Source organism: Aplysia californica, unplaced genomic scaffold (genome assembly GCF_000002075.1).
Source record: "Aplysia californica isolate F4 #8 unplaced genomic scaffold, AplCal3.0 scaffold00056, whole genome shotgun sequence".
Taxonomy (NCBI): Eukaryota; Metazoa; Mollusca; class Gastropoda; order Aplysiida; family Aplysiidae; genus Aplysia; species Aplysia californica.
Window position 1 is genome coordinate 939,850 of NW_004797326.1, and position 18,883 is coordinate 958,732.

The 18,883-nt window shown below is 40.7% G+C and overlaps 1 protein-coding gene across 2 annotated transcripts in view; it reads right to left on the minus strand.

Moving 5' to 3' along the window:
- LOC101863726 (pre-mRNA 3'-end-processing factor FIP1) overlaps positions 1-18,883 on the minus strand; it is a 29,796-nt gene that overhangs the window by 8,936 nt on the left and 1,977 nt on the right. Inside the window, exons 2-13 of one of the 2 annotated variants that reach the window (XM_035968394.1) lie at positions 11,972-12,017; positions 11,545-11,599; positions 10,896-11,026; positions 10,131-10,186; positions 9,078-9,209; positions 8,163-8,293; positions 7,461-7,503; positions 6,407-6,584; positions 5,930-6,009; positions 5,460-5,507; positions 4,882-4,909; positions 1,712-1,843 (exon numbers count right to left, since the gene is read on the minus strand). In XM_035968394.1, the coding sequence (XP_035824287.1) occupies positions 1,712-1,843; positions 4,882-4,909; positions 5,460-5,507; positions 5,930-6,009; positions 6,407-6,584; positions 7,461-7,503; positions 8,163-8,293; positions 9,078-9,209; positions 10,131-10,186; positions 10,896-11,026; positions 11,545-11,599; positions 11,972-12,017 (1,060 nt within the window). Of the gene's footprint in view, positions 1-1,711; positions 1,877-4,881; positions 4,910-5,459; positions 5,508-5,929; positions 6,010-6,406; positions 6,585-7,460; positions 7,504-8,162; positions 8,294-9,077; positions 9,210-10,130; positions 10,187-10,895; positions 11,027-11,544; positions 11,600-11,971; positions 12,018-18,883 lie in introns of both variants that reach the window. The other variant, XM_013079575.2, reaches the window with a different exon arrangement.

Here is an 18,883-nt window from a genome sequence, read left to right on the forward strand (position 1 = left end):
GCACATGTGGGGAATGTTGTCAATAACGAGAAACAGACTAAAGCTATGCAGAAAAAAATACCCCGTTGAAAACAGCCTTTTGTGTGTGAAGGCGAGAAACAATTCCATAAAATAGACAAATCTGTCGAACATGTCTAATGCCTATTGATGTAGAAACTATGACCCATAAAAAGGTCAAGGTCAAGGTAAAAAAAAAAAAGCCACCATTCATAAGTGCAACCATTTACTCTTTGTAGCAGGACTATTTTCTTTGACACATATCTCTACACAGAGCTAACTAATCTCCAGCCAGGAACCAAGACCGTATCTGTGAGAGGCAAAGTAAGTAACTTTTTACGCTGAGTAAGGAGTAGTTCATTGACGCAATAGTTGTTATTTAGCACAAGGAAAAAGCAAGACCGATAGACAATCTACATGGGGAAAGAGGGTATAAGGCTACCAGAGACACTCTCCAGCCACCAACAACCCTACTCTTATCCCTCAGACAACCAGACACCATCAAGCCGTCAAGTGTCTGAAGCTGACATTGACAATCATGGAACCCCGTACTTTCCTGTTGTCAGTCCTCCTGATCAGTTAGTCTTTCTGATTGTTGGTACGTCATAAAGCTGTTCTGACCATCTGTGTACTCATATGTTGTACTCTGTCTTCCTTTGCTCTTATTTCTGGCTATCTTTCCACAAAGTAGAAATTTCTCAGTTCTATTTCATCTACATATGTGGCCAAAAAATCTTGATTGTCTCTTTCCGATAGATATGATTAGAAACCTAATGTTACATCCCATGAAAATCCAACAAGTTGAAACACTCCTTGTTTATATTTCTTCCTGTAGCTCCTCACATACAAGATGTGAGCTCTACAACCATTTCAACAATCAACCGTAACCACCAGACACGAGTGAGAGATGGAAAGAGTAAAAATGTGAAGAAAAAAAAAAGATAAGTGAGAAAAAAATACCAGAAACCCCAGAAAATGAGAACTTACCGGGCCGGCCGGCCTCTCCTACAACAAGAAATTGTGACACCAATATTCACTTTGACAGTAAGGATTAACAAACAGACCAGGAATACACATACTGATTGTCAGTTTAGTTTTACTAAGAGTTTCATAGCACTTGCTGCACAATTATGTCATAGAAGTGCCAAAGGTTACAGGTGTTACTTACTACAAAGTAACATTAAAAAACAAGGAGATATAATGACGATAGATGTTTGATAAGAAAGGAGCAAACCACCACACCAGTGCACCCACCAACCATCCACACTGATCCTCAGCAGATGGAAGCACTAGTTTTTCTCTCCCTCCTTCTCTATCTTTTGCTCTCTCTCGCTCTCTTCCCCTAACTTTTACCTCATCTTTCCTCTCCCTTTTCTCTCATTCCCAAATCTTTCTTGTTTTTCTCTTCCTCTATATTTGCTCTCTCTCTCTCTCTTCCCCTACATTAATTTGTCTCTTTCTTCCCCCATCTTTCTCTTTCACGCGTTTTTCTCTTGTCTCCTATCTCTCTCTTCTTTCATAAAACCAAAGCAATCAGAATGAAACAATTGTCCAATTAATAGCCACTTTGTCCCCGACGTTTGACAATTTTACAGTATGTTTTCCAAGGGTAACGTAAATTTGGGCATGCTAATAACAGTAACAGTCAGAGCCGTTATTCCTCTCTCTAAATAAATGAAAAAAAAACAACAAATGCACCAACATAAGTCCCTACCTGGACTCCCATGCTGGTGTGGACTGTGTGGAGACAGGGATGGAAGCGGGTGGCTCTCCAAAGGGTGGCGGGTGGGTGGGCGGGAATGTGCTGCCGTAGGGGAATGGCGGGGGTGGGTGGGACAGAGTTCTCCTGGGGGAGGGAGAATCATCCTCTTTACACTTACTGGATGAGTGTGTGGGTGCGACTCGTGAGCACCGAGTTCTGAACAGATAGTTGACTATAACGAGATAGAGTCCGCTAAGTTCACAGTCAGTGATCAAAAGAGTTTGAGGCTGGGTTATTTAAAGAGAAGTGCATTGATGAAATGATGGTCTAATATTGCTGACAATACAGCATGAGAGAGAGAGAGAGAGAGAGAGAGAGAGAGAGAGAGAGAGAGAGAGAGAGAGAGAGACAGACAGACAGACAGAGACAGACAGACAGACAGACAGACAGAGGCAGAGGAACAGAGAGAGAGAGAGAGAGAGAGAGAGAGAGAGAGAGAGAGAGAGAGAGAGAGAGAGAGAGAGAGAGAGAGAGAGAGAGAGAGAGAGAGGCAGAGGAACAGAGAGACAGAGAGAGAGAACATGTAAGAGTGAGGGGGAAGCAAGAGGAAAGGAGGGAGAGGGAAGGGAGGGAGAGAGACAGAGAGACAGAGAGAAAGAGATGAAGACAAGAGTCAGAGAGAGAAACACAGAGAGAGAACAAGAGAAAGAAAAGAAGTAGGACCTACCTGTGGCACCTCTCAACTACCCACTTTGATTAAAGCAACTTAAAGGTAAGAAATTTCTCATCAGCAACACTGTGACCATAGCAGACCCATCTTGTTTGTGCAGTTTGAGTAAAGAGAAGAACATCAACACAGTAACAGTCACTAAGTACACGGAAAAAAGTCAGATAGAAATGCAGAAACAACATAGGGATAGAGCAGAAATAAGAAATACTAGTGCCTCCCTCTGACCGCCCGCAACATGCTTTTCTTAAAGAGTCAAACCATCTCCAAGATGACATACTGACCACTCTATTGGGGAGGAAAGTGGTCATCTGAGAAATGGGAATTGTCTTGGATAGTGTGTTAGTAAGTACTGATATGTTTTGTTTTTACTGCTGTCTTATATGTACTTTATAATTAATGTACGGTTGTGAAATTCTTCTTTATGCGGTTGAACTGGTTTTTCTTGTTACTATGAAATATTTTATCAAGGACAATGACAATCTTTACTCATCTCGTAGGGAAAAATTTGTCTTGGTTATTAACAATGGCAGTAGACGTTACAAAAGTAAGGTGTACTCACACATATGCACAACAAAACACGACATTAGCTAATACATGTCTCAGGTGCTGAAACAACCCGCTCCGTAAAACATTCTCTCTCTCTTTCATTTGTAGTACTGTGTGTTCAGTAACCTCACTGCAGTTGGTACGAAGGAATTTCTATAAGTCTGTTCTTGCTTTTATTGGAAAAGTATCGTTCACTGTGAGTCGATAATTGAAATTCCGAAGTCAGTGGGTGGCTATGGCCAGAAAGCATTATTTCCACCTTTTTTAGAACGTTTGTTTTGTGCAGATATTCTAAGTTACTTAGGTGTCTACCAATTGTTCTTAATGCCTTTCTGATCAACTTGTTTATTTTTATGATGTGTTGTCTTCCCAAATTGCTACCATAGCAAGAGACACCAAAATTTATCAAAGTTTCTATTGTAGTGGTGTAGAATATCTGAAGGACGGATGGATTCAGATTGAAAGAAGTAACTTTCCTCCTCATGTGTGAATTGCTCAGTGATCATGTGATTGATGTAATGCGCTCAGAGCTTAGTATGGCACAGAGTGCTATATAAATGCAATTTATGATTATAATAATGTCTCAACTGATTCTCTTTACTACTACAATTCTTTCAGGGACTAAGCTGGCATTCATTGAAAAAACTTGAACTTTTACAAATGACGGAAACAGTTATGCTTCAGTACTGGAAATACATGTGTGCGAGTGTGTAAATGTGTTTGTGTATGTGAGTGAGAATCATTTTTTATGTATACAGTCGAACCTGTAAGACGGAATCGCAAGGGAGCGGGAAAAAAAATTCCGTCTTAGACGGGAATTTAGGGGGGAGGTGGAGGGGGGTTCAAAGGCCCAGCCGGTGGGATCAAGGATCGCTTGTCCGATCGGCAAGCAGTGGTCAAAACTTCAGACCTCTCAGCAGCTATCCTGTCTGATAGAGACATGCGTCATTCTTACGTATCCAATTACAACCAGTGCTTGCCTTTCATAGGACCACTGTTTGACTTGTTAAAAACAGAAACGTTTGAACATCTCCTTGGCTTATACCCTTAGTCCCACCCACCAATGCCACCCGTCACTGCCATCAATGTAACAACGATTCGAGGAACTCTTTTCTCGGCTGGCGTATGATCAGGGCGGCAGGCATTGGTCAATCTAATTTCACACCTCTGGCTTCTTGTTACCCAGGAAAGTTTCTGTAGTGGCTTGCTACTCGAGCACTCTCACGGGCAGTCGTGAGATATCACACCCACACTACACTGACCATCTGCATCACTCAGGGCTCACATGGTGGGGTAACATCTACTCCCAAAGTGCACCCCTACTCCCCTTCCTTGCCCAGCGGCATGGCCATGGCGTTAAGTTTAGAGCCGGTGGAACCAAACTTGCGAGTTTTGTTTCAAATCAGGGCTGAGCGGGCAAAGCATTTTCCGTCTTAGACAGGTGAAACCCTCGGAAAGGAGCGGTTTTTTCTTTCCGTTTCCGCGTTGGACAGGTTTCCGTTTTATACAGGTAATTTAAGAGGAATATATCAAGGGGGGAGCAGGGAGATTCCGTTATGACAGGTTTCCGTTTTACACAGGTTTCCGTTAAGGCAGGTTCGACTGTATATTATATGTGTATGTGAGTGTATGTAGGAGAGAGAGAGAGAAAGAGAGAGAGAGAGAGAGAGAGAGAGAGAGAGAGAGAGAGAGAGAGAGAGAGAGAGAAAGAGAGAGAAAGAGAGAGAGAGAGAGAGAGAGAGAGAGAGAGAGAGAGAGAGAGAGAGGGGGGGTGAGGGGGAGAGAGAGAGAGAGAGAGAGAGGGTATGTTTATTCATATCATATGTCAGTTCATGTATACACTCTCTTAACTAAAAAAAAAAGCTGTGTACGAACGTGACCCATCATTTTTATCACTATTACTCACGCATCTGGCACAGCTGGAGGAAAATAAGCTGTGGATAGAGGGGGGAGAGAGAGAAAAAGTCGGTTTCAATAAAACATCAGATCAATTAAATAAAAAAATAAAATTGCAATTCAAAGCATTATTTGGTAAGACAAATCCCAATAAAGTGTTGGGAGCACAATAGAAAATTGTTTATTTGAAAAGAACTATAGTTTTACCAAAGGACAACAAAGTCATATAAAAACATGCAAGAGCTAGAAAAAGCAAAAAAAAAAGCTCTTCAAACACTATATTGGGAATTTGAACAACAGCCATCAGCAAAACAGTCCAGTAAGACACCCATTGGGCTAGTGATGTGCCTAAGGAGAGCCTAGAAAACTCCCCAAACAACCCAAATTAATGAAATAATAAAAGAATGCCTGTCACTCTCTGATTCTGACCCACACAGATGCTGCTGGACCATTTTCGGAGACAGGCATTTTTAACACAACAGAAGGAAATAAAAAATAATGGGACCAAACAGCGCTGCCCTCCCTCATCTCAAATGCTATCCACTATCCTGATAAAGTCATAGAAAAGTAACCAAAAGGCATACTCACGGTCAAATGAAGGCTGTGTAGGGGGGAACGGCGGTGGGATGTGAAGACCTGAGGACAGATAAAGGCAACGTATGTATTACGTGTTTGTGATTGTTTGGGTATAGAGAAACATATTGGTACACTAACGGTCTCACTTTGTTTCTGGAAAAAGCAAGCCACAGAAGGACAGAATCAACAGAGAGAAAGAAATGAGACAGAGACAAAGATAGACAGACAGACACAGACAGAGGAAGAGATTGAGTATGTGGCTATATCACATGACAGGATGTGGTGATTTTTGCACTGGGCAAGACTGACATTCAAACAGAAAGACCGATCGACAGACAGACGGACGGACAGACAGGGCATGAGTTCACCTCACCTGGCATGTTGGAAGTGATGTTGACAGACAGACAGACAGACAGACAGACAGACAGACAGACAGACAGACAGACAGACAGACAGACAGACAGACAATGTGTTCATCTCACCTGGCATGATGGGCGTGATGTTAGCATTGGGCAAGGCTGGGGGAGGCTGGCTGAAGTTTGGGGGTGGCATGTTACGGTTACTGGAAAAAAACACAAATAGACAGTATTACAGAAAATTATTTCTTTCCAGTGCAATTAGGTCACTCACACATAACAATACATTGGAGACATCTTTCTCCCCTTTCCCCCCTCCTCTTTCTCTCACCCCTCATCCCTTTCTCTTACTGTCTTTCAATTTTACTCTATGCGTCCCCTTCTCTATCTTTCTCTTATTCTCTCTTATCTTCTTTTGTCTCTTTTACTGTACCCCCCCCCCCCCCCCCACCTATTTTAGGAAGTACTCCGTAAGGGAGGACGGCACCTTGGCTCACAATGTTCGACATATCATTATGGAAACAGTCCCAACAAGGTTAAAGAAAACTTCACCAACAACTTCAAGACAAGACAAAAACATGATAAATGTAGAAAAGTGCTCACAAACTGCTGGGGATAGGTAGCGGGTGGTCGTTGCGGTCGTCCTTCCTCCGACTGGTGCTGCCCCCTATCACGCCGATGGTGATGATGTTGCTGGTACCACCGCTGCTGCTGCTACTGTTGTTGTTGCTGCGGTTGCTGTGTGTGTCGGTCAAAGATGATGTAGTAGTTGATTTTTTCTCTGAGGAACGTAATTACAGAAAGGTGTGACTCATCCATTTCACAAAGCATAACATCTGAAAGAAAAGAAAAGGAAAAAAACCTCCAAACAAACCAAAAAAACCCCCACCCCTCTATTTATTCTCATGTTGAGTTTGAGCTTGTACAAAGGGATGCATATTACTGGCACAATAATGGTCATTTAGTGTGCGTGTGTGTGTATGTGTGTGTGTGCGTGGGGGGGGGGGGGGGGGAGACAAACACATACACAAAACGGACCTAACAATGATGCTCTCCAACAAGCCATGTTCTCACACTGAAATTATAACGATGGAAGTTTCGATACAATGCTCCTATGAATCAAAATACAAGCTGCACCAAGCCTCAGAATACTAAAATATCTCACGATCCCATAAATACAATTCAGATGATTTAGGAGGCAGGCTCCTTCAACCCTCAGTATCAGGGTCAACCTGGGCTGACTGCGATAATAACATCCAAGTTGATTGACAAAGATAACTGATTAAAAACTTCCCAGTGCAAGCATTAGACTCATGTCTTCAGCAGGCAAGACAGTAAGCCTAATACCAACTCCATTTCAGAAGCTGATAAAGAAAGTAATATATATGTAAAGATCCTCAGCAAGCTGTTCAAATGCTTTTAGCCCAGAAATAAAAATTTTCAGGAGAGAGAGGAAAAAACTGTTTAATTCTTTCAACAATTGTAAATATTTTATGCATCTCTTGTCTTTTTCAAAATCTAAATTATGGATTTTGAAAAAATATTTCTTCAGCACATACAACCAATACAACAAATTAAGAAACTGCAATGGAAAAACATTTCTAAACTTTGAACTTAGTACATCTAGCCGACATTAGCTATTTTCATCTCACTGTACCTGAAATGGAGGTCACTGACGACATGGACACAGAGGATGGGGGCTGAGGACAGAATCAAAACATAACCTGAGTCACATGAGTTTGAATAAAGTAAGTAAAAAACACTCGAATTTTTCATTTTTCTATGCAACTGCCTCGATATTTTAAAATGATAAATACAGCGGCACAATAAGACAACTACGTAGGACATAACATTATGCGGCTGAGTTAAAAATGTACTACAATGATATCAGATCAAACAGGCTGGGTCAAACACAAAGAGGAACGAGATGAAAGACTTGAGCTTTTGTGAACAAGAACAGAGATTTCCCAGGCTTAAATGAGAGTGAGTAAAAAAATACACATCGACACAGTGACAGTCATCCAAGGCAGGGGAAAATGCAAGATAAAAAGACAGAAACAAGGTAAAGACAGAACTAGGAATCACTGAAGGCACCTCCAACTATTGTTGTAAAGCTCATGTAATCTAAAACACTGTCTAATACATATACAGTTTGATACATCTGTCAATTCTTTTTCGTTCTTGTTGTTGAATGAGCATTATAGCCTTCTCTAGATATGGATCATTTAGAAAGTGGATATTGCAGATATTGATGTCACTTTTGGCTCAGAGATGAGAAGAAAAAAAAAGAAAGAAAAAGTTGTAAAAGACAGCAAGAATGGCAGACTACAGACACTAGTGCTTGATGCTCACCACTCACCACGTAACGAGAGATCTGTGTTGGGACAGACATCCCAGAAGCCTCGGCCCGTAGAATTCGTTGCTTCTCACAGTACAACTTCCAAGTGTCCTCAGTAAAGCCGTAGTTGAAGTAGTCTGTGATGTCAGCACCTGAGAGACAGACAAAACCAATGCTAAAAACAGAACAAATCAGAAGTCAAAGAATAAACCAAATAAGCAGTAAAAATAAAAATATATATAAGTAATCATTCTGTAACAAACTCATACCAGCAGATTAAAGACAGAAAAAAACTATTTTATAAAAATGCACTTCATCAGCTAGTAAAATAAATTAAATTACAAGGTAGAAATAATTTGATGTAAAGAAATAAAACAAATCAGGCAGGAAAAAAACCCCAAACAGTTGCTGAAAATAAAGTTAAATTATAGTCGACCTCTAAGGCTAAAAACATGTTGGTTGTATTTTGAGGGAAAATCCAGGTTAAGTAAAATCAACATAAAAAAGGGTGGTGAAAGTAGAACTATTTCGAAAAGTGGATGAAAAGGATGATTTAGAATAAAATCAACTGTATACAAGTTCAGTTTAAAAAAAATATTTATCTAGATGCAAAAAGTTAAATTATTTCAGAGGAGGTGGATTTCTAGTAACAAAGATAGTGACTAAGCTTCAATTATCGTTCAGACATTATTTACAATGATAAAAAAACCTAACTTGATTCTCACTCCCCCCCCCCCCCCCACCTAAAAAAACCCAACAACTTCTAATACAATCCAGTTCAAAATAAAATCTCCATACAAACTGATTTGTAACAAACTATAGGAGAGCAGTATTGCTTACAGACATATCTCAAAGGCCGCCAAAAATGACTTAAGTCGGTATGCAACACTGCCTGCGTATTGTGTTTCACAAATCACACTCTCATCAACAACTCACCAGGTTTCCTCCATGGCATTTCCTCTGCGCTGATCGTACTGGGGTCAAACTCGTAGACAGGTGTGCCATTGACTGTTCCCACTGCATCAATGTCCAGGCCCTTGGCAGGCTGGGCTGGCTTGGCTTGAGTCGCTGGTTAGAGTTAAGAGCATGGTAAAAGTCATACAGTGTAGGGAAAAAAGTCAAGAAAAACTAGAAAACAGTGCGAAGAAAAGAACTACCGAAATATAGCCCCTTGGCATCCACGAACTGTAAAAAAAAAAGGTTAAATAAACAAAAACAAAACAACAACAACCCAAAAACAAGCACAAAATAAGTGTATCACTGTAGCAAGTCTAATTAGACATTAAATGGCAAGTGGAAAATTAGTGAAATGAAGTATGTTGTCCTCAAATGATAGTGTCGCAACCCTCCACCCTGAGAGAGAGAGAGAGAGAGAGAGAGAGAGAGAGAGAGAGAGAGAGAGAGGGGGGGGGGAAGAAGGGAAAGAGGGAGAGATAGACAGAGTTTGTTTTAGTAGAGGTTTTACGGTGCTCACAACTGCATAAGGCCATATGAGCGCCAATGGTGAATGTCATCAGAGAAGTCCTTCCGGAGAATCAGGCGTACTCTGCTCACCTCTCTAGCTTCAACTATCAAGGCACACCGGTAATAGCGGGTTACAAGAGTGTGAAAAACTTACAAAAGAAGTTGAGGAAAATGATGATAGTAAGGAATAGGAAAGAGAAAGCAGCAGTTTCCTGTTGCAGTTCAGGCACAGTCATGAGCATGACATTTATGAATTGGCCACTTACAATTACAAGTCTACAGAGCATAAGAACATGGGAATGGCCTAAAGACACTTCAGCTAGCAGCACTGCCCCGGGGGTGATAGACAGAGAGAGGAGACATGAGAAACACAAAGAGAAAGGGCATGACCAAACGTTTGCCCCTAACATGAGAAGAGAACCTACCAGGTACTGGCCAATAGTAAGCACCTTCTCCCATCCCCCCAAAAAAGACCTTGGCAAAATGTAAAGATTATAATTTTTTTGCACATTGTAAGACACTCACTGGCTCCAGGTTTCTGATAATTTTGTCCACTTTTGAAGAGATTCCGAGGGGTGGAGCTGAAATACAAGAAACAGACGCAGACTTTACAAAATGCAACTGTTATACTGCATCAGAAAACAGGCTCCAGTTTTTTAACAATAAAAGTCCCCCACAGCTTATACTAAGTATTTTTAAGGTCTTAAGTGAAAATAAAATTAACAAAAAGTCCAATAAAAGCAAAGCATATGAAAGGTAGTGTGAGTTAAAAAAATCAAACTGACATTGCAAAAAGACCCCTTTTTACTTGTATTTAAAAAAACCTTTACATTGCATCTTGAGCATCATTTAACACACCACTTTAAACCTCGAAGGCCTGACCTCCTGAGGCTACTGTGCCGCTTTGCCTAAGCCCCAGAGCGATTCATGCCTATATTGCACACATTCCTATCATTGTCAAACTCAATTCCATATCCCATTCAGAGAAGATCTCATTATTAGCAGCATCTGATTCAGGACAATCTTCAAAATAATTAGTAATGAATGTCCTGTGAAGTACACAGTTTTCCATGCCTATTTTGCCCTGACAGGCTGGGCTGGGGATATGGTCTTGATCACAGGTGTAGCTGTGGCCAGGCATGTGGGCTGTTTAACTTGCCACTAGTGTAGCTAGGGCTCGAAGGGTTACTGGCTTAAAAAAATAATATTCATAAAAAACTCCAAGATCAGGAAAAGATCTTTCTCATTTTTTAAAAGATACCTTAAAAATTAATTTACATGAAAACTTACTCGCTGCCTGTCCATGTTTTGATATTTCCAATGGTCACTTGAACATCATCGTCGTCATCGTCATCATCATCGTCGTCATCGCCAGATCCTGCTGCCTCTTTGTCCTGCTCATCCCCATTGCTGACCAAGGCCTGGATGAGCACAGGGAGACAGGAATAATTTCTTTCATAAGAAGACACAGGCATGTATTGGAGCATGAAATCATCGAAATTTTTATTTGTAGCTATTGAACCTCATTTTCTGAGATGATGAAGTGCTGCAGAAAAATTGTCTAAAATTTTACATCCATTCAGTTGAAACAAAAGTTTTTTTACAAATGTTCAATTTATATAAAAGCTCTTATGCTAAAAAAATAATGAGCACCAAACTATCACCTTAAATTCTTTGGACTATAAAGATTAAACAAACAAAAATAACCAATGAACTCAATCTAAAAGACAAGACACATGTTTGAAATAAGATCCAAGTGGTCAGAATTGATAATTGTTCAATTAGATCACATATTAAAATGCTAATTTCTTTACTTAATTAGCTCATACATTTTTTTCTCTCAGAAAACCAACTGAATTAGAAACACACTCAATATACATGATGATGTATTGAAACACAAAACAAAGAACACAAAACTGAGCTGAAAAGAAATAAAAACCTGCTCAGACTCCTCGGATTTCTTTTCACTGCTCTCAGGCTTGCCATCTTCAATTCTGAAAAATAGAGGTACATTTCACTTGCAGTTTCAATACAATCTACAGAACTTGCAAACATTCCTTTACTGCCTTTACTCAATTCACAGAGGGTACAAAACCAAAGGTAGTCCATTTCTTCCATCTTTAATACAAAATGAACGCTGAAGCAAAGAAACAATAAAATTGAATAAAACAAGTCATTTAGTACAATTATTATTAGATACTGCAAAGATTTATTGAGTATCCTTTGTCAACTGTAAATTTTACATCAACTGTCAGAGAAAAGCTCACTACTTTCATTTTCTTTCTTATCAAACACCACTTAAAATTTACTTTAAAAAGGGTATATGACATCAAAACAGGAGAAAGTAAAGCCATTGAGCTACTTACTGTTTGTCAAGTTCCACAACATCTGGCTTTTTTTCTTTCTCCGCATCTGAGAACAAAAAGAACTATTTTATACAAAACAGATCAGTTCTTTCTCAACTGACTCCAACTATATGGCTGCGTCAGCACAGGATATAAAATAAAAGTTGATTAAGGGACAAAAATCGGCTAACCAACCAATTCTAAAAAATCTAAATCACCAAGTGGCAGTGGCTTGGTCAACTTCCATTACAAAGATGACAATAAGCAATTGCTGAGAACAGATTCTCTTTCAGTAACTGTTACCAGTAGCCTAGTTTTTTCAATAGGAGTAGATGAAGATCTATCAAAATAGGTTCATTACTTCGATTCAATGACCAGTTTCTATTTCTCTGAACGGTTTCCGATCTCTAGATTTTTGGGGTTATTTCACGAGATTTAGGCGTCATCCTTTCATTCTGTGAGGACTGGGAAGAAGCATTTTTTTTGCATCAAATTCAGTTTCAAGAGCTAGAGATTTTTAAATGTCTGAATATTCAGATACTTCAGTTGTGTTTGGGGCAACGTTCCCAGACTATACTTCATTTGAAAATCAAAAGCTACTGCAAGAAAACAAGACTGCTCGACCTTAGCAGTCCTATTTTGCCTTTAATCACCCAGCAAAAACTAAAATCCTTTCATGTAAAAGAAAAAAAAAACCTCCACGCCCCCCCCCCCCCCACCCGTTCACACTTTACACAAACACAGACACACACACACAAGCACACTCACACACATGCAATTAAACGTAGGACACAAACTATTTTTAGGTAAGGCGGCCATTTTGTGTGATGCCAGTACGGAACACCCCCTCCGATCATGTGACTATATATGTAAATATAGCCAACGGGATGGCAAGACGCTTTGGTGCGATGTTTCTTCAGGAATACCGGTAAATGTGATGATGCGGTGCTCCGAAGATGAATAGTCTCTTTTACACGGTAGATCTAGAGGAAACGTTCAATGAATGAATTCAATAGACGCAGTGAACCGGAATATTAGGAAGCTCAAACCCGTCAATGTCTCAGTGAAGGAAATTGTTGACATTCGTATGGTGTCAATACTGGAATTCCGAAATGTTATTAACATAGGCCTACCGGAAAACGTCATTCTATGCGATACCTCCACGCCCTTCTTAAAATAGTCTGGGGGTTTCCCAGATGAAATCACATTACAGTCCGTGCTGGCTTTAACCACGCCGGCATAAAGCACGTTTCGGACTCAAGCATGCTAAACGGCTCTTACCGAATTTTTGCTACATAAAATACACGCCTTTAAGCACGGTAACTTCGGCTTCAGGCACGCTTCATTTACAAGACAGTCAAAACTTTCATGATGACCCATCGAAGTTCGAACACAGTCTACACAGCAGAAGTGGAGTGTGTTAAAAGAAACACAAAGAACGCAAGTGATGGAGACACACACACACAGGCGGAGAGGAAGGTAGAGAGAGATGCACACAGCCGCGCGCGTGGACATAAGAACTAGCCTAGGGCAAAGCTACACACAGACGAAAACAATACAAAGAGAGTCCGCGAGACGAGAAAGGGGGACTGGCTGCCATTTCACCTTTTACCCTTGCTATCCATTAATCCTGATTATGTATCACGCGCGAGGTGGGATGAAGGCGGTGGTATGAACGTGGCACAGCGGGCAGTGGTACGCACAGGGAGTGTGTAGGCCCAGTGTGCTGTATCGTGACTGGCCGTAAAAAATTAAGTATTCATTTCCCATTCGACCACAAAACAAAAGCAAACAAGCAAACAAAAACTACCTTGGCGAGTAAAAATAACAGTGCACACTTTTGCGGGACCGCTAGAGGCCTACTTAACATACAAAGGGAAATAAAGCATGGGGAAATATAATATATATTTTTGGATTATGTCTACTTCGCACTCAAGCCCGCTTCGGCATTAAGCACGCTTATGCTTTCTCCCGATGACCGTGCTTAAAGCCGGCATGGACTGTACTAAAATTAGCAGCCAATTAGAAAGATGTGTCTTCAACGTTTAACGGCATGTCACTCACACTCAACTCATATAGATCTAGATCTAGATCTACACACACACACGGGCCACTCCATTCACTTATTATCGACAAATCTCGAGAACGGAAACAGTTCGGAGTAATAAAGTTCAAGTTTACTTTTCCAAACGTTCAGAGAAATAGAAGAGGCCAAAAATAAATGCAAGTGGCTATTCTCTGGCGTCGCGCCGGTCAATTGATCGGAAGCTATTCTCTGGGGTCATAACTAGGCCTAGTAAGTCTACATTTCATTATATTTTATCTGTAGTAATTGTCAAACATAACTATTCATTTATTTCCAAAGTCCATTTGCTTATTTTAAAATAATGATTCTGTTTATTCAAACAAACAAAAATTGATTTTGTGTCTAAAATCCTGTCTAGTCATATAATATAGCTTGCTGTTTAACTTATTTCTTGTTGTTGTAATTTTCGATCAATTTAACTGATATGTCGCGACTTCAGTGCTTTTTTGTCGTATCTCCGTTTTTGTAAACAGTGAAAATGTGACTCCTTCTTATGCTCACTCTTTGTTATGAACTCGCGTCACTAGTGGTGAACACGTTTCTTCTAGCACCCAACATAATTCTAAATTGGAGGAATTGGGGTAGTTTGTGTTTGAAAACCTATCATCGTATTAGTATCAATGCAATGGAAGTCTTGAAGTGGCACGAAGTGGTAAAGTTTTTGGCACTATTCCTCAGAACGTTCGGGAAAATAAAGCGGGGCACTATTTCTCCGAACGTTCGGGAAAATAAAGCTGGGCACTATTTCTCCGAACACTCTGAAATCACATCATTTCCGCAAATTTCTGATATTATATAGATCTATAATTATAGTATAGGCCTACCAAAGATTGTTCGTATACAATATGGTTCAATCGGTCCAAAAAATGTCAGCAGTAAATATTTATAAAGAAATGCTAGAGTTCCAAACAGTTTTTCGCTACAGATATGACGTGTTGCCTATGAAGGGTGCTGCTCTTAAACTTAATGTGTTGAGTTCACTCGTGTGCTGTCTAGATCTAGATCTAGATCTACGGAGGATTATTGATAACGACACATAGAACTAGCATAGACATCTGCGTTTGTCGCGGCCGCGACCAATCAATCGTGGCATTTTTTGGTCCCCAAATCGGAGAATAAAAGTCAAATTTAAAAAATAAATAAAAAAAGAAAGAAACCGAACCTCTTTACTTTGAAAGAAAGTTCACCTAGCTTCACTTCGTCTCTTTCTCACTTGTTGTCACCACGTTGATTTGTTGAATACGTTACAGTTACTTTTATTTTTCCCTCTTTGTGGTGTTTTATTTTGTTAGTGTGTATTTTTTTCTTTCTTGTTATTGTTCTGATGTGTTGTTTTGCTATCAATTTTTTTTTAATGGGGAAAAAGGGGGGGGGGGGGGGTGTTATATAGTGTAACGTCATTTAATTTGATGTTCCTACCTTCATTAGATTCTAAATATAAATATATACATGTATAAATATATAGATTTAAATGTGTTATGTTAGAGCGTATGTTCTACCAAAACCGATCACATGTACTGACACTGGCAGGCCCCTTAAATGTGTGCGAATCCATAATTTACTTGTAATATCCTGTACTTTGTTTTAAAATTACGCACATTTAGTGAACCTAAAACAGCCAATCTTCTTCGGACAGGTGGACTCACACCCTTATTTGTTAATTTTTGTGGTTGTTTATGGGCTGTTCTAATTTTGATTTCATTCTGTTGTGAAACCTTTCTTTTTCACGTTTTTACACTCATCTAAAAATCTCTAGACTAGCCAGACTAGCTCTTGAAAATTGAAATAGATATAGACCTAAAAATTTGCTCCTGTGTGTGTATGTGTGTGTGTATGCATGTGCGTGTGTGAGTGTGTCTGTGTGTGGTAGTAAGTGTGTAAGTGGAGAGTGAGGAGCGTGCGTGTGTTTGTTTTTCGAGCTTTATTCAGTAACAGTTCAAGTATACAAAAATAGAAACACAGGATCCATTCACTCCAGGGCTCATGAGTCGTTCCTCTCTTTCAGTTTCACTCATTCATTCATTCCCGTGTTCTCTCCCGCGGTTCATCCCCGTCCGCATGACTTTCACACCCCACCCCGTCCCTCCAGGCACACACAAAGAAAGGTGCGAACCATGGACAATAATATAGGCAAAACACTGCCTTAGCCGCATTCCTTTCGTTCGTGAGCTGTGGACCAGGCCAGGGGGGTCGGTGTCGTCGTCTTGTAGTTGCTGTCGCCTGTGGATACACTCGTACATTCTTCCTTTCACCTGCTCTTTCACTCATACTGTCTCTCCATCCACAGCTCAGCTCGTCATACGTTCAAAAGTTGCCCACTGATCATGTTTAGTTAGTGTGTGTATAAGTTTGTGTGTGTACATGTGCATGATGGTGGTGGGTGTGTAGTGGGTGTTACTGAAGGTTGTCTGTAGGCGGGCTTGCCATGCGGTGTTCCTTCCCAATCCCAGACCAGAGGCAGAATGAAAGTTGGCGCTGAACTCTCGCAATAAATAGGCAAAAAATCACAAGACCGGAAGGCGGAAACCGTTCGGAGAAATAAAGATCGGCACTATGTCTCCGAACGTTCTGAGAAATAGTCACTTCGAAAGTTTTTTCCAAGACAAACTACAAACAGATGAGAGAGGTATTTGCAAAGGCCACCTCTATTCGAGAATAGTGCAGGCGAGTCTTTTGGCTATTCTCACCCGGTGCGCGTTCATCGTTATAGCCTAGATCTAGGCCAACAAATTTTGTGTTCACGCTAAACCACAGAATTCTACACTGTGATAACAGAAAAATTGTAGTCACTTCTAATTCTGTGCCGTGAACAAACGTTTCATTACAAACAACTGTAGCCTCCTAAAAGCGTACAATTTTGTCAGTGGGCAGTGGAGAGAGAGAAAGAGAGAGAGAGAGGAGTAGCGCGAGAACTTCCGGGCAAAACAAAATGGCGACCCACATAGTTCGGCTCGATTCGAAAAGTTAAATAGCCGTAGCATCTTTGTAGACAACCAAATTAATTTACTTTTGTGTTTTTTACATTATTTTTAAACTTTGTTTTGGTCAATCTGATCGTCCACACCGATAGACAGTATTCAGAAAGAGACAGAGAGAGAGAAGAGGGGAGGAGTAGATCTTGCGAGAACTTCCGGGCAAAACAAAATGGCGACCCCCGTTGTTCGGCTCGATTCGAAAAGTGAAATAGCCATAGCACCTTTGTAGTCTATAAAATTAGCTTACTTTTGTGCTATAACGTAATCTTTTCTTTGCCTTTATCCATTTGATCATCCACATCGATAGAAAGTACAGTGGAAACCATATATAACAGGCCCGGTAATAACAGGGATCCGGTAATAACAGGGATTTTTAAAATCCCCGTTTTTTCCTACTCTTTGTCTATATTAAAAGTTATCGGCAATAACAGGGCCTCATCGGAGCCCAACCGGTTATAGCAGGGACAAAGGCTCATTAACAATGAGTAAAAAGTAAGAGAGAGAGAAAGAGAGAGAGAGAGAGAGAGAGAGAGAGAGAGAGAGAGAGAGAGAGAGAGAGAGAGAGAGAGAGTAACGCAGTGATGGAGCAAGCCCATGCAAGCCATGCCACTGCAAGCACACACAGCGTGTGAAGCGAGAGAGGGCTGCAGTGTGCTGCAGACCTCGATCTCGCCTGAAACCTAACAACACGCACGCATAGTGTGTCACTAACGATGTCAAGCGCTAGAGAAAATGCCTTTCAGTTGACAAAAATACGAAATAATCCAGGCTGTTGACAAAAAGCAAGCTCCACTGGCAGAGATTTGTCGTCAGTTCGACATTCCACAAGGGTCGATTCACACCATTATCAAGGATAGAGAGAGAAGATAGTGGCAGCATACTCCAATCAAAAGTTTGCTCTAGATCGAAAGAAGAGGAGACTACCCGATGCAGCTGTCGTGGACCAAACTCTGCTGATGTGGTTTAAGGAGGCAAGGAGAAAAGTGGTGCCAAAATCCCTGTTCGTGGGTACTTGTGGCAAGGGAAACTACCCATGAATAAGTACAGCTGGATTAGTCCACAAATGCCTACTTTCCTTTGCATTTCTCATTTAACAGGGATCGGATATAACAGGACATTTTCTCTACTCCCACCATCCCTGTTATATCAGGTTTCCGCTGTATTCCGAAATTAGGAAAAACAGGTCTTGTTTCAAACCGGGTGAGAATAGCCTACGGTGGCAAGTCTCACCCAGGGTGAGAGGTCGATCGTATTTCTATTCTCACCCCTAGTGAGAATAGCCATTTCCATTTGCAAATCTGCGCCAACAAATTATTAGACAATTAGATCTAGATCTAGATCTATAGACACCTGCCCTTGGCGCGACCGTGCCCTGAGCGCGACCAGTTCCCTATTTTTCCTTCTGTGCAGCTCGTGTGCAATCTGTTTTTTATTAGAGTTACATGCCTTGTCTAGTTCCACTTTTACTTTTGGTCAATCCTTTTCCAAGAACGTCAGTCGTCTGCTAGTGCAGCAGTCGAGTTCGAAGTGAAAGGTTTATCAGAAACATTCTTAGAGAAGTTTTCTTCAGTTACTAAACTAGAGTAGCTGGTCCAACCCGCGACCACTTGTCTCTGTACTGTCTGTACCCTCTGTTATCAATAAGATAATTGTTTTCATCATGATTTGATAAAGAAATGATTTTACTAACCCTTAAATGGTGTACTAACAACTTTCTTGCACCTGTCATATCTGTGCGCGCATGGTCGCACCCTGTTCCGTTTGCGGTCGCGCTGAGGCTGAGGGCATGCGGTCGCGCCAAGGGCAGAGTATTAACATGTTAAAATGCGAAATCTGAGAATGACGTTTTGGAATGATTGACGATATCACAGT